Below are 14,592 nucleotides of genomic sequence, written 5' to 3'. Positions count from 1 at the left end.
GCACATGTTTATCTATAAACAGAATATAACTGGCCACACATGATACACACTCAAGTGTATCTATGAGCAGGATTCGTGACATCACAACTAGTTTTGGATGACAGTCGTAGTCAAGTGTGCAATTTACATGAGTGTGATGTGGAAACTTGAAACCTCCAGTGCACAAACACTGAGAATGACATTACATTGTAGTTGAGACATCTGGTATCCAGCAGTTAAACTTTTGAAATGAAAATCTAATTGCATATTTATAGATTCTGGATTTTTAATAAGCCAGAAGGAGGAGATATCAGATTCACACTCTTATTCAAAACAGTGTATTTTTTTATATTTCTTAAAACATTTCTGGAGGGGGGTTTTTAACTGGTGGCCCTTTATGTAATGTTTTGCTATTATTAAGAGAAGAAGAATGTCCAAAATGAGGTTAACATCCAATATTTAACACATATTTCTCACTTGACTGCCACAAAGTTAAGACTTTAAATGGTTTTGAAATGTTTTGTGTGAGAGCTGGCTCTGCACACTGATTGATAAAAGCGCACCCTGACACTGGCTGACTGCTCCCTCACAGATGCAGTGCCTCCGAGATCAGGATGCTCTCATCCCTCGACCTCGTGGGGATTTGCCGAGGGGTGTGTGCTGCGACGCTGGCTGCCCTGACAATAGGAGGCATATGGGTTTCATCTCCTGAAAGGTTATTTGGCTGGGTTGCCATGGTATTACTCATCCTGACCCTTGGCCCTGTGCTGCATGGAGTGTGTCTGCTGGCAGAGGAAATGCTGCACCATACAAACACTAGGTGAGAGATAGGCCAGCCTGTGTTTGCGTGTGCATTGCATTTGCATTTTTTTTCATGTGAGAAAAAAAGAGGTCTGGGCAATTTGGATTTCATTACGTGTGGTCTGATGTGACGTGGGTTTATTTTCTGAACGATAAATATTCGTTAGAGTGACTTTAATATACGCGGTGTTAAACATCAACAACTAATAGATTGGGATTCCTTGGTAAAAACATGACAGTTTTCTGTGGTACTCACGGGTATAGTTAGTACTAAATTAAGTCCCAGAAAATCTAGTTGCTTTCTATCTCACACAACATCTGGCATGTCACCACTTTTTTTTCAATCACTCTCTCTTTTGCTTTACTCCCGCTCTGTTTTTTCTTACCAGATATCGAGGGCAGAGCGCTGGTGAGCCAGGTGCTGCCAGCCTGTGGTTTGGGGGGGGAGGACCCTGCTGGCTGCAGGGGCTGGCAATAGTTCTGCTCCACCTGGCTGGAGATCCTCTCTCGCACCAAGGCCAAAGCTGGAAACTCCTCTTCTTAACCCTTGGTCTCTACCCGCTGTTTAAAAGCCTGGGAGTCCTGGTGAGGTCCACACATGAACATCGCCATCTTTGTTTTTCTGCCGATAAACACACACAAAAAAATCATATAGATGTTGGTCTCTGAATATAAAAAATGTATTCTGTATTAAAAGGGACCATGCCAGTGTTATCAAGCCAGGTAGGAGTGGGCATTACAATTTGCAGGATCTCAACTTTGTTTATGTTTTAGCAGCTACTGAAAACCAATTTTATGATTAGTTTAAAAAAAAAACAACTTAATTTATCTAATGAGGCATCACTGTCTGTCGCTGCCCCCAGAAAAAAAGGCTCTGATGTGGCAATGAGTCTTTGAACAAAACAAAGCCAACACAGATGTGACAAGGTGAACGTTCAGCACTGTCACACAAAAATGAAACCAGTGTTTGTACAACAGGCTGATCTCAGATGTCGTGCTCAAATTGAGCTCCACTGAGGACATCCATTGAGTCATTTATCAGCGCTGAATGTTCGGTAAGCATTCATACACTAAATGATATCTGGCATAAATTCCACCATTCTGTAGCATGATCTGAATCAACCACAAAAGCGACGTTTCAATCTAGTCTATCCAGTCTAACAATCATCCTCTCTGATGTCAGACGCTTTGCCGCACACCAATCATATCTCACTTTAAAAGGAAATGAAGATGTGTGTGAGTGTGACAAGCACTACCAACTCCCTCTTTACCTGCACCCCACACGCTCATACATCCCTCAACAGCCAGCTAAAAAACATGTTAGGCTGACTAACATCTTGTCAGTTTACAACAACTTCTCATTTCACAATAAATGGTGAAACAAGCTTTTAGTCTTTGGACGTTAAAGTTGTAAATAGATAGATGAACACTTTATTGATCCCAATCATCTATTCCAGTTACACTCATAAAAGGTAATCAGTATAAATAGACTAAGAAGTGATGATTGCGTGTGCTTCTTGTCCTGGAGAAGTGGAAAAACTGGGCAGAGGTACTACAGTATGTCTCTCTCTTTACAATCCTCAATCATTTAAATCATTTAGAGTACCTCACTCAGGTCAGGGCAAAGTCATAGCCACAAGGTGTAAACGACTTTTTACCCTGCCTCCACACCCAGGTTCAGGTATGTTATCAGGCACCTCAACTTTGTTTTCGCTTCAGCAGCCACCACCCACACCTCTACACCCATATCCAGAACATCAGTCTTTAAGCTGTTTATTAATGAGGGTTGCACTTCATGTGCTTGATGAAAACTAGCTCTTGTTCCCTTTGACTTAAAACACACTTACTGCAAATGAATGTAATGTAATATGAAAAGATAACTGTCATCATTACAGCTCAGAGCGCCACGGTACATGTGAAAAATAGCTCAGTTTTAACATAAGAGGATTATACTTCAGAAAGACAAGTTCCTATATGAGGACACTCCTTGAAGCGTGTGTTGATTGTAATTGATATGGCATTTCTGGAGTAAAAATAGGCTGGAAAATATGCCTCCGCCAGCGAGAATGACCAAGCGCTCACACTGTCCTCAAAGACTGGATGTGTAATTTTTTGAACAAAGCTCGCAAAACCATTGTAGATTCAAATCCAGCTCGAGCTCTAATATAGTCGCCCTACATGGAAAAGGGTAGCTTGGATGCAGGGAGGCCCCTTTTCGGTTGTCGGTGAGGTGTTTTGAGGTCCTGCATGGCTGTTTCTGTGTAGGGTCCTTCGGATGTGGAGGTGTCAGACATCTGCGAGGGGAGGAAGATGAATGTAGCACATGGCCTGGCCTGGTCCTTCTACCTGGGCTACCTGAAACTGGTGCTGCCGAGTCAGTAACATCAAAACACACACACACACACACACCATTTGATTCCTGTACTTTAAATTGATTGGTTATACAGTACTCTTTTTATACTTAAAACCCTAACTACAAACATGCAATATATTGAGTATTCATTGAATTATAATCCTACACTAATGAATTAATATGAATAAACAGATGTATGTGTGTTTGTGTGTATCCACTCAGGATTAGAGGACTCCATCGCAGCATTTCGGGCCACGCACCAGGCCAGCGCTCAATCCTGGGGTCGCGGCTCCAAGAAGCTCCTCATCCTCATACCAGTAAACGCCAACATCTCTCACAAGCTGGGAGACGAGGACAACAACATCCATTTCTACGACAACCTCCCTAACAACGAAATAGACAGGGCGGGGGTGCGGGGACGGGTCTACAAGCACAGCGTCTACAGAGTAGTGGATGAGGATGGGAAGGTTGGTGAGAAGTCTCTGAACAGGTCTATCACAGACCTGTATCCCTGTATTATTCTAAATTACCTGGTATTGGATTACTACACAAACTTCCCTCAGGTGCAGCGTAAACTATTCAGTCAATATTAAATAAGGTAAGAGGAGAAGCTACAGTTTGAGCTACTTGTGCTGTAATTCAACTCAGTGTCGGTTTTCTTATTGCCAGTGTGGGCAGGAAGACTCAGTGTGCTGATGTTTTCTCCTTTGATCAGATTTGTAAAGACTGCATGACTTAAATGTGAGAAAGAGAGAGAGAGAAAGAGAGAGAGAGAGTCGGAGTAAAGTCATTTAAGGGGCTGCTTCAGTACATTTTTTTTTCAACATTCCAAGATGTCAATGTGCTCCATATTCAATCTGTTTGATGTAGAAAATCTTAGAATGATTGTACTCAAAATCACCTTTGTAGTCTAGCCGAGGGGGAAATATAAAACATTTCCATCTTCATGAAGGCAGCCTGAGTGGAGAGACCAAAATAGCCACCAATTATTTCAAAGTGATTACCAGAATGATATTATGCCTTCATTTTTTTTTTTACAGCTGCAGCCAATAAACAGTGAAGTCTCAATAAAATAAGATAAAGATCAGTGGTGGAAAGTAGTATGAACTCCAGTACTGCGCCTGTTCTTAACTTCCGTATTTCCATTATACCTCTACTTATTTCTACTTTACTATATATTGACTTCAAGGTTACTTCAGATTAATATTAAACATACAAAACATGAGACAATTTTATAAATTAGGGCTTCAACTAGTGACTATTTTCATTGTTGATTAGAAAATAGCAACCACTGGTAATGGATAAATGTCCATCAGAGAGTCTATGGTCAGCACGGATGCCTTGTACTTAGAGATATAAATGAACAAATGTACAAGATAAGTAAACATAGCTAAAAGGCATACATGAAACGAATAAATAGGTTATTAACAGACCTAGAGCGCTGACCTTATTTCTAGTACAGATCATTACCTTCAATGCCTTCCACAGCATAACATTAGTACCACCTGCTGGTTAAACCTGAGAACTCACCAGTGTATTTAAGCACAGTGACAGCACCATCTACCTGTAAAGCATGGTAATCAAACATATGTGGAATTAGAGTATTGCTAGAAATGTATTTATCTCTACTTGTCTTTTTTCCCCTTAATGTGTGTGTGTGTGTGTGTGAACAGGCATATGATTGTGTGGTGGAATATGCAACCCCACTGCTGACCCTCTACAACATGTCTCAGGAGAGCAGCGCTGGTTTCGGGGAGTCCGAGCGCAGGCAGCAGGTCCTGCTCTTCTACAGGACTCTGCAGGACATACTGGAGCAGTCGCTGGAGTGCCGCAACCGCTACAAACTCATCCTGCTCAATGGTAGAGTGTGTGTTTGTGTGTGTGTGTATATGTGTGTGTCTGTGTGTGTGTAGCCATGAGACAGACTGCTTTTAGGGGGCGGATTTCAGCTTTTAGCTTATCCGCTGTCCCACAAGGATTGACAATCAGGATTAGTGTATTTATGGATTCTTTTTGCAATTTATGTGTTTTTAAAAAGGTTTTGTTGATTCACAGAGGCCTTCTGCTGAACTGAAGGATGATGTTTGGCCCTATTATGAACTTTTAATCTTTGTATTGGCAGTGAACAACCCAGTATCACCACATAAATGCTCCACCTTAGATTATTATTAACAAAGATAACCTCCTGAATAAGTCAGTGTATTGCATAGGTCAACCATTCAGAAAACTGACCACTTATCTTCTTCTTCTTCCTCTAGATGAGCATGTGGATGACCCTCACTTCCTGTCCAAGGCTATCGTCAGACACTTGGAGCAGCAGGAGAAAGAGGAGTTCTGCCTCACTCCACCACCTCACCAGGAGATGGAGCACCCGTGTGCCACTGCTTCAAAAGTGCTGCTGAACGGCCAGCCCGTAATAGACGAGTGGCACCACCAGGAGCCAATGAGCAGGGAGCCCACGCTCATGATCAGTCTGGAAAAACCTCAGCCTCTCAGGGAACCTGTCGAGGTCACCTACCATTCTCAGGGAAAATGACAACCTTAAATGCACCACAGCGTTGGGGGAAAAAAACATGAGTACACACACATCATCAATGACCGTATTTATGTCCGGTTATACTATATTCATTTCATATGCAAACCTATCATATGTAGCATATTACCTAAAGTACCCTGAGATACCTGTTACTGAATTTAAATGTAAAATATTAAATGAATGTATAAATTTAACAACATTTACTATCAATGTGTGTTTTATTTGACCTTTTCTCTAATTAAACCATCAATTAATCCACAGCATAGATCAGGGGTGTCAAACTCATTTTAGTTGAAAGGCACAGTTTGATCTCAAGGGCCAGACCAGTAAAACCATTGCATAATAACCTACAAATAATATATAATATATATATTATAGCTTTACTAGAATAAACCAGCTATAGAATAGATTTTAAAGTTCTGCTACTGGTCTACAAATCACTGAATGGTTTAGGTCCAGAATACATTAATGACATGTTAGTAGAATATAAACCCAGTAGGGTTCTGAGATCTACTGACTCAGGTCAGATAGTGGAGCCCAGAGTTCAGACTACACATGGTGAAGCAGCATTTAGCTTTTATGCTGCACACAACTGGAACAAACTACCAGCAGAACTGAAATCAGCCCCAAATGTGAACATTTTTAAATCCAGGTTAAAAACATTTATTTTTTCATGTTCTTATGATTGAGCTCTTTTGAAGCACTTTAAATTTGAATCTTTCATTTGCACTGTATGTCGTTTTAATGACTTTAATGCAAATCATTATTTTATGCTGCACTCTCATATTTTATGCTCTATTTTAGTCTAGCTTTTTATTTTCCTTCCCTATATTTTTCTGCACTTTGTTTTATTTTATTATAATTGGGTTCTTTTTTTAAATTGTATGTTTTAATGTTTCCCATTTTTACTATAATTGGGTTTTATTTATTTATTTTAATTGTACGTTTTTATGCTTCCAATTCTTGCTGTTCTTACATCTGTGTTTATGTAAAGCACATTGGGTTGCTCCTGAGTATGAAATGTGTTATAAAAATGAAGCTGCCTTGCCTTAAAAGTGCAATTTCAACAATATTGTGTCTTTTTTTTCCAGATTATTTTGCACAGAAGCTGCTGAATGACAACAGTTTGCACAATGATCAATATATTAATGGTTTAAAGTTGACAATAATATGTTTTGAATATGAATTCTGGTCACAGTGCGAAAAAAATTGGAATTACTTTTCTGCAATTTTCATACATTGCAAAGTTATACAGTGGACTGGGTTTGACCCTTTGGTGGGCCATATATTTGTATATTTGACACCCCTGGCATAGATGTTCAAACTGTTTGGCTGGCTCATTCAATAGTCTCATGCAGACTGATTTTACGGCATTTAAGGCTCTCTGCAAGATTTTAAGCTTCTATTTTTCTTTTTATAATTTGGGATGTTTAAAATGCTCAAATTTAATGAAAAACTAAGAGTATAAGCATGTGAGACAGAGGAGAGGGGAAAAGTACAAACGTTGCAGGCAGGAGAGCTCAGATAAGGACATGGTGTTTACTGAGAGAAGGAGGAAGAAAGACAAGAGTGGACTTTATGACTGAATAAACAAAAGAATCAGTCACAAGACACCTGATACCACGCCTGTTTATCTGCCTCTCACGTGAACACACACACACACACACACACACACACACACACACACACACACACACACACACACACACACACACACAGACACACACACATGCCTCCTGACTGAGAGTGCAGCTGTTGAAACTGCTCTGCTTTGTTGCATCAGAAATGTTTCCAACCCATCTGTCTTCTTGACGAGGCTGAGGTGAGAAAGAAGACAGGGTGATCTGATTCAAACTACGCTGCATCTGAATTGTGCTTATTTTAATGGTTAGTAACGTGTGTAAATGTAGCTAAAGCTAAAAAACTGAAATCAAACAATGGAGCACTGTTTTCCTGAAGAACACTTACGCAGGCACAGGCCAATAGGTCGTCCCTATAGGCTATGGATGTTCAATAAGCTTCAGTTCACTTGCCTTGCCTCAGGAGCTGTGATGATCCACACACACACACACACCCACAGGTCACCAGTTTAACCTCTGATAACACTAATGTCAAGCAGCAGTTTTCTTATTGATTTTTAATGGTGTTCAACTTGTTTTTAAAGGTGCTACATGTGGAATTCATACCCCACACTCCACCAGGGGGCAGGGCAGCATATCACCATAAACTCTGGGTGTCTGTTACGTTACGCTTAGCTAGCACAGAATCAATAGTGTATTATCAGCGCTCTGTTAGCTAGCAAATAAATCTCTAAGTAAGAGAGCAATATCAATTCAGTGCTAACGTTGAGTTATTGTTTGCTTAAATAAATCTAGGCTCCTCTGGACTGAGTCTTCTGTGCTGTATTCATGTTCTAAAATGTTTTTATTTCCTTGTATCTATTTGTTATTTTATCTGCTGTCTATTGTTTAGTGTCTATTTTACTGCTTTTTTAAATATATTTAATTGTTTTTATCATTTCTATCTCAAGTGCTTTAGTCTAAAACTGTTTTAACTTATCAGTCATCTGCTAAGCTCTTTGAATTGCACTAACCTGTATGACAGGTTCTTAGAAAGTATTGATTGGAGTGGTAAGCGGCACAAACCTGCATCTGAATTGTTTCCCTCTATCACAGGTCAGCTCTGATCAGTAGTAAATGTAAAGATCATTAAACAATACTGGATTGTGTTTAAATTGTATTGGAGCCTAGAAAGTAGGAGTATAGAAAATGATGTGTACAACAGATCAGTGCATATGTGATTTGTCAATTTTTTTAACATCAAATATTTGCTTTTCACTGCTTCTCAAAAGTGAAAAACTGGCTTTCTTTTCTCCATTTCATATTCATTTCATATTATTGTGAACTGAAAACCACTGAGGGTGTTTTTTTTAAAAAGAGAAAAGAAGAAAAGTAACTTGAGGGTATCAGTGATATCTCTCATAAGTTATAATGACATTATTTTAACCACTTTATACTACTAAACAATTAATCAATTAATGGCAAAATCTTGATTGTTTATTAATGTATAATTAGAACAGTCATTACAGTAAACACTAAATTGTCTCTTATAATAAACTACTTCACAGCCCCACACTGTGTCTTCTATATCCTGTCCTCATCAGGATGCTGATATGAGTGTGTTTGTGTGTTCTTTGTGATCACGTTGCTTCTCTGTCAGATAAGTTATTTTTCAAAAACACCCTGAGCTGCAAACATGTGAGGTCTAATCGTGGCCGCAGTCGGGGACGACTACCAGAGACAGGTCTGACCTGTTCTCCGGTGAACACCACACATCCCTGGCAGCAGACATCAGCTGACACACTGATGCTGATGGATGGATAACACTGACAGGATTGTGACTTCATGCACAGGAGGACGCGAGCTGTTTACTTAAGTAAACAACCACTGAATACCAGTCATCTGAGCTCATCTGAACAATGACACCAGAGCAGTTGAGGGGCTTTTTACAAACATTTCTGATTGGCAGTTAGAGCCTCAGGAGCCCACATTATAAAGATAATTAAGTTTGGCCAGCATTTTTGTAAAAATATTTTTTAAGTCAACTGAACTTCTGATTTTTTTTATAAAAAGGATTTAAAAAAGGATTTATTCAATATAACATAAATGGCTATTTTCATAGTGAATTGACAAACGCTCATCTATACTGCGCAATGTCAGCATTTCTTTCTTCTTTCCTTTTAACTCTGTATTTGTAATACTACCTATGGTTTGCATGACTGTGTGTCAAATACTGTCTGAAAAGCCATGAGACAAAGGCACATATATGTAGCCACTGGCATTACTGGTTAAGTAAAGTCACCGCAGGCTGTAGTTCCCCAGATGTTCCACAGAAATATACTTCCTCCTTGGTGGTGAGGCTTTTGTCACGACAACGTCTGATCTGAAAGTGATTGGTTAGCAGCGGTGATGTCACAGGGGGGAGATTTCCCAAGAGGGTGAGTCAGGAGTGAGAAGTTAAACTGCAAGATCACTACCTCCGTCTTCAGTGCCTGGTGTCATGTAGTACCAGAGAACTGCACTGTCAGACAAATGGTCTTATACGTTAGCAGTACTGATTCATATGTGTGCGTGTGTGTGTGTGTGTGTGTGTGTGTGTGTGTGTGTGTGTGTGCGTGCGTGTGAACTGTTTAATTTCACTTCTAATTGTAGATAAATGTCATAGAATAAATGTGGTTTTATGTTTTTGTCAATGTCAGCAGGTACAAGGCTTCAAAGTCTCTGAAAAGTGAACAACTAAATCTTGAAATCAATATTAAAAGTGATTGGGGAGCCAGTGAAGAGCAGCTAGAACCAGCATAGTCGATTACATCTCCATGATCCATGCACAACCACTACTTTAAGTTGTTTGCAAATAGCAAAAGTAAAAATAACAAAAGTATTTCTTATAATATGTTTCTTAACCCACCGTGAATCTAATTTAAGATTGTGTGGTTACATGAATCTTAAGCAAAGGATGGAGAGGGAACTTTTTCTTACCGTGTATGTGTGTGTGTGTGTGTGTGTGTGTGTGTGCGCGTGTGTGGTGTGTCAGATCATGTTACTCACCTGTGAGTAAGGCAGGGATCACGCCACCATGTCTGGACCTGATGTTCTTTAACAAACAAAAGCACACTCACAGCCTCCAGGGGATCATGCGATGCCTCTATACACTGGAATCAGACACGAAAGTAAAAATGTACTGTGAAGTGACATAAAGAACAATGAAAGTGTTTTTTAAAATTCCAACAAGTAAAGTAATTTCACAGATCTGGTTCATTCTGTCTATAAAATCCTTGGAAATATATTTTGTATCACAGGTTTTAACTCGACTAGTCAATTAGACTTTATATTACTTTGAATGCTGTAAATCCGTAACAGCTATTTCTATATCTGCACTAGTTTATTAAATACAAATATAATTGTTGTACATAAAAATGATGAATTGTTTCTGCCATCTGTGGACGACTGCCTACAGCTGCAGTATCAATCTATTCTGGATTCTGGACAAATCATTGAAATAATAAGCAGCAAGCCTATTTTAGACGTAACGTACTGTTGACTTTATTAAATAAGGACAGTGACGCAAACCAAAAAGCAGAGAAAGGACAACCTGCTACAATTTCTAAAATAAAAAGTGTCAAGGAGATTATTTGTAATTCAGCATTTTGAGACTAACAGTATTCCTATGAGCAGGTCGGTTGTCAGGGGGTTTGGTTTGTGTTTTGGGAGAGTGTAGGGGAACCTCTCCCTCCTGTTGCCATCAGGGCTTTTTTCTAAATAAAGAACTCAGGTGGGGCACTTCTGACTGTCCCTCTGTCTGGGTTTTTCCATGAAGGCCCTCAGGTGGGAAGACACCCTGTCTGTGTGCTGTGTGTTTCAGAGGTGCATAGCAATTAAAAAAACACCTCAGTATACTGTATAAAGAAACAACTAAAGTAGAAGTAACTGTAAACTCAATCATTTCTAATGTTTAAACCTACTTTTCACTCCATTTGTGTTCTGTTAAAACAACAGATAACATTTGATCTTAATTATATTTGTTTTTCTCTTTATCGCTACTTTATGTGATCATATAAAGCTTATGTGCTATTCAGAATTAGCTGTAGTTGCAAACTGTAGCTTGTGGTTAAAGTATATTTAACCTCTGACACTTTGCTGTGGTCATTTACTTCTCTTTGACACTGAATAAACCACATTGTAACTTGTGGTATTTATACGTAAAAGGTTAGTAAATTTCCACTGCAGCCCATAAGTCTATTCAGCGTAGGTGGAAGAAATATTTAGAACTAATGACAAATTATAATGATGTGAAATGACCATATTACAAGAATAGATCCTGCATTAATAAGCTTTTTAAGTACTTGTGTGTTAATGTTAGTAAGTCTTGTAAAAGTACTTGTTGTTATGTAATATTTTAGGATAATTAAAATGGTACATTAATATGTCAGCAGTATTTTAATGTTGTTGGTCAAGATGTAGCAACAAAACTATAGTCCTCCTCCACTCAGAAATCTGTTTTTCTTTTTGTTCCTACAGTTGAATGTTTGAGTTTGAGTTTCACTGTGCAGAACGAAGTATGTGCAGAGGTTTTTTTTTTTACATCTATTAGCTGTAAGTGGAAAGTACCTGAACTTTAAATGGTGGGCCTACGAGCAGGATTTGTAACATCACAACTAGTTTGGAAGCCAATCATTGTCCAGTACAGGTGAGATGAGGAAATTGAAATCCTCCAGTGCACAAACACTGAGAATGGACTTTGGACTGAAGTAGGAGACATCTTACGGCCAGCAGTTAAACGTCTGACATGAAATATATTGACCTATTTAAAGATTCTGGATTTTTTTTAATGTGGGAGAAGATGACATTTAAACCAGTAGTTCATAAACTTTTCTACATCAAGTACCTTTAAACTGCAACAAATAAGACCACGGACCCCCATCTGATAAGATCTATGCTTGTTATATGAGTGTATGAAACAGTGACTAAAATAGTCCTGTCATTGTGATACTGGGAGTTAATTACTCCCCTTTTTGGTGGGAATCCCCTGAAACCCCCCCCCACGGACCCCTGGTGGTCCTTGGATCCAACATTGAGAACCACTGATTTAAAGAATTTATAACATAATAATTGTATATATTTTCTTTTATATACATGTTTCAAGATATTTACATCTAAAAACATGTCTGGAGGGGGTGTTTTAATATAGTATGTCATTAATTACACTCCACCACTATGAATATTAATGAAGCTAGTGTCAGTATTAGTTTGCATACGAAGAGAACGACTGAATGTACAAATAATAAATATAAAAACTGTATTATATTATATTATAGTTTTCTTGTTTTCCACAGAACAGTTATCCCTACGCTACGTGACGAGGCTTAGCTTTACCGTGTAATGCCCAGACATGTTGCGTGAGACAGCTCCAAGGAACTTTCTCGATTGCATTGAACCGGTTAGCCCCGCCCACACGTGAGAGCTCAGCTGATGCAACCAAACGCACCTCCTATATAAAGTCTGCGCTCACCGCTGCCAGTCGCTCAGCTCACCTAATACAATACATGGAGAAGATACAGACCAAACGTGCGGAGGAGACACCGGAGCTTAACAAACAGGAATCAGGATGGTCTATACCACGGCTTTGTCTTTTGGAGACGGAGTGCGCGTCTTGTCTGAAGAAGAAAGTTTCACGAACATGATAGGAAAGTACTTCCTCCAGCTCACATCCCCGGGCGGAGTGGGGAGCTCAGCCCGGCGGGGAAGCGTCGAGAGCTGCGATGAGACTGACAACCACACACCTTGTAAGTAGTTTCAAAAGTTAAATATAGATAGTTTTGTGAATTAAACACATTTTTCTCCTTGGTTACGATAGATAAAGTTGAAAGAAGAAGAAAAAAACAGACCATGTAAGACATAAATTGTAGCAAGTCGAGTTAGGCTACTTACAGAAACGTTAAATACCGACCTAACAACATTTAATATTAATGCGCTAACGGCATAATTAGCTACTAACACTATATTCTTTGGTGGAAGAACAAATAGTTTGGTTAATCTCTTTGATGTGATGTTTCTGATGCAACGTTGGGCCAGCTGATGTGCTGAGCGACTGAGCTGCTGATGCTCAGCCTTTATTGTGATGAGTAAGATGTTAGTGCAGCATTTTAAAAATAAAATGATAGGGCAAGAGTCAAAGTCCTGATTTTGCTTACATCTGCAATACTCTAGCATTGCAATTACAATTGACTGTCAGCTGCAGAACAAAACAAACACTATTGTGTACTTACTCTGAATTAATCCTGCTTGTTTTAACAGTGCCCTTGTTTTCTTTCCAGTTGCCAACTCGGATGCTGGTTTGGAGCATGAAGAGAGGCTCCTTCAACAAGATGTGACCCTTCAGATAGAGCGGTGTCTCACAGAGGCCAAGGCTTCCACACTCCACTGCCAGGTTCTGCTGCTGCCTCGCCAAATGACCACCAGGGTCGGCCAGGACGTGGTTCGCTCCTCGGCCGACGAGCCTTGCGGGCTGCGGGGGGCTTCCATCAAGGTCTACGTAGAGGGCAAGGATGGCCTCAAGTCCCTGGGGAGCATCTCTCCGGACCCGAGCGTTACCCCCACCTTTGAGCTGTCGGTGGTCTTCAAGGCACTGAAAGATGACGGCTGGCCGCCTCTCAAGCACCTCTTCGATACCAGCAAAGTGTTGAAGCTGAGACCAGAGTACCGGCTGGTGAAGAGGAAGCTCTACTCCTCTGCTAGTCCTGTCATTCATGATTTCTACTAGGGCTGAATGAAGAACCACTGTTTTCACTGTTTGTCTTTTTTCTGTGTGAATATCTTGACCTCATGTTTTAAATGTCAGGCTACATGCACAAGAGTTGGCCTGGCACACACTGGAGTTTATTGTGTTGTATTTAAGCTCTGAGGAAGTGGATGGTGTTCTGTTATGATGTATGAATGTCTAACTTCACGCAGGAGGTCAAACCTGCTTGTTTTTGTGCACCCTCTAACTACTATGCCCACAATATTTTGCACAGATGGGTTGAATGTTCAAAGTGTACACTGTAAACGTGAAAACTTCTTCTCAGGAATGGGCGGGTCTCATTCCCAAATTGTGCCGTACGTCTCATTCCCAAATTGTGCCGTACTTTTATTATTATGAAAATGTGAAATAAACATTTTTTTACACTAATTTTATACCCTTGTTTTTTGCTTTCTTGTGCTTACAGCACTTTTATAATTCACTTATCACCTTAGAGATACATTGGCCATGTTTCCTCAGCTCACGTGCCAAAGATATCAAGCTCAAAACTTGTTTACGAGTGAGGAAAATGATTACACAGGGTTGTTTGGCGTGCCAGATCATTAAAGCAGGTTTAGACCAGTAT

The 14,592-nt window shown here is 39.7% G+C and overlaps 2 protein-coding genes across 2 annotated transcripts; both read left to right on the top strand.

Moving 5' to 3' along the window:
- Positions 1–571: 571 nt before the first annotated feature.
- On the top strand, positions 572–5,755 carry sting1 (stimulator of interferon response cGAMP interactor 1). Its single transcript, XM_062425608.1, is given in 8 exon segments — positions 572–631; positions 633–801; positions 1,173–1,243; positions 1,246–1,365; positions 3,046–3,154; positions 3,356–3,600; positions 4,807–4,993; positions 5,392–5,755. Coding segments are annotated over 8 exon segments (1,239 nt in total). The 3' UTR covers positions 5,670–5,755.
- Positions 5,756–12,744: 6,989 nt separating this feature from the next.
- On the top strand, positions 12,745–14,383 carry si:ch211-39i2.2 (DNA damage-inducible transcript 4-like protein-like). Its single transcript, XM_062425960.1, has 2 exons — positions 12,745–13,011; positions 13,543–14,383. The coding sequence occupies exons 1-2, from the start codon at positions 12,834–12,836 to the stop codon at positions 13,986–13,988; spliced, it is 624 nt and encodes a 207-aa protein (XP_062281944.1). The 5' UTR covers positions 12,745–12,833; the 3' UTR covers positions 13,989–14,383.
- Positions 14,384–14,592: the final 209 nt, after the last annotated feature.

Source organism: Scomber scombrus, chromosome 9 (genome assembly GCF_963691925.1).
Source record: "Scomber scombrus chromosome 9, fScoSco1.1, whole genome shotgun sequence".
Classification (NCBI taxonomy): domain Eukaryota; kingdom Metazoa; phylum Chordata; class Actinopteri; order Scombriformes; family Scombridae; genus Scomber; species Scomber scombrus.
The sequence above is the reverse complement of the archived record's forward strand: the minus strand, read 5'-3'. Positions and strand labels throughout refer to the sequence as shown.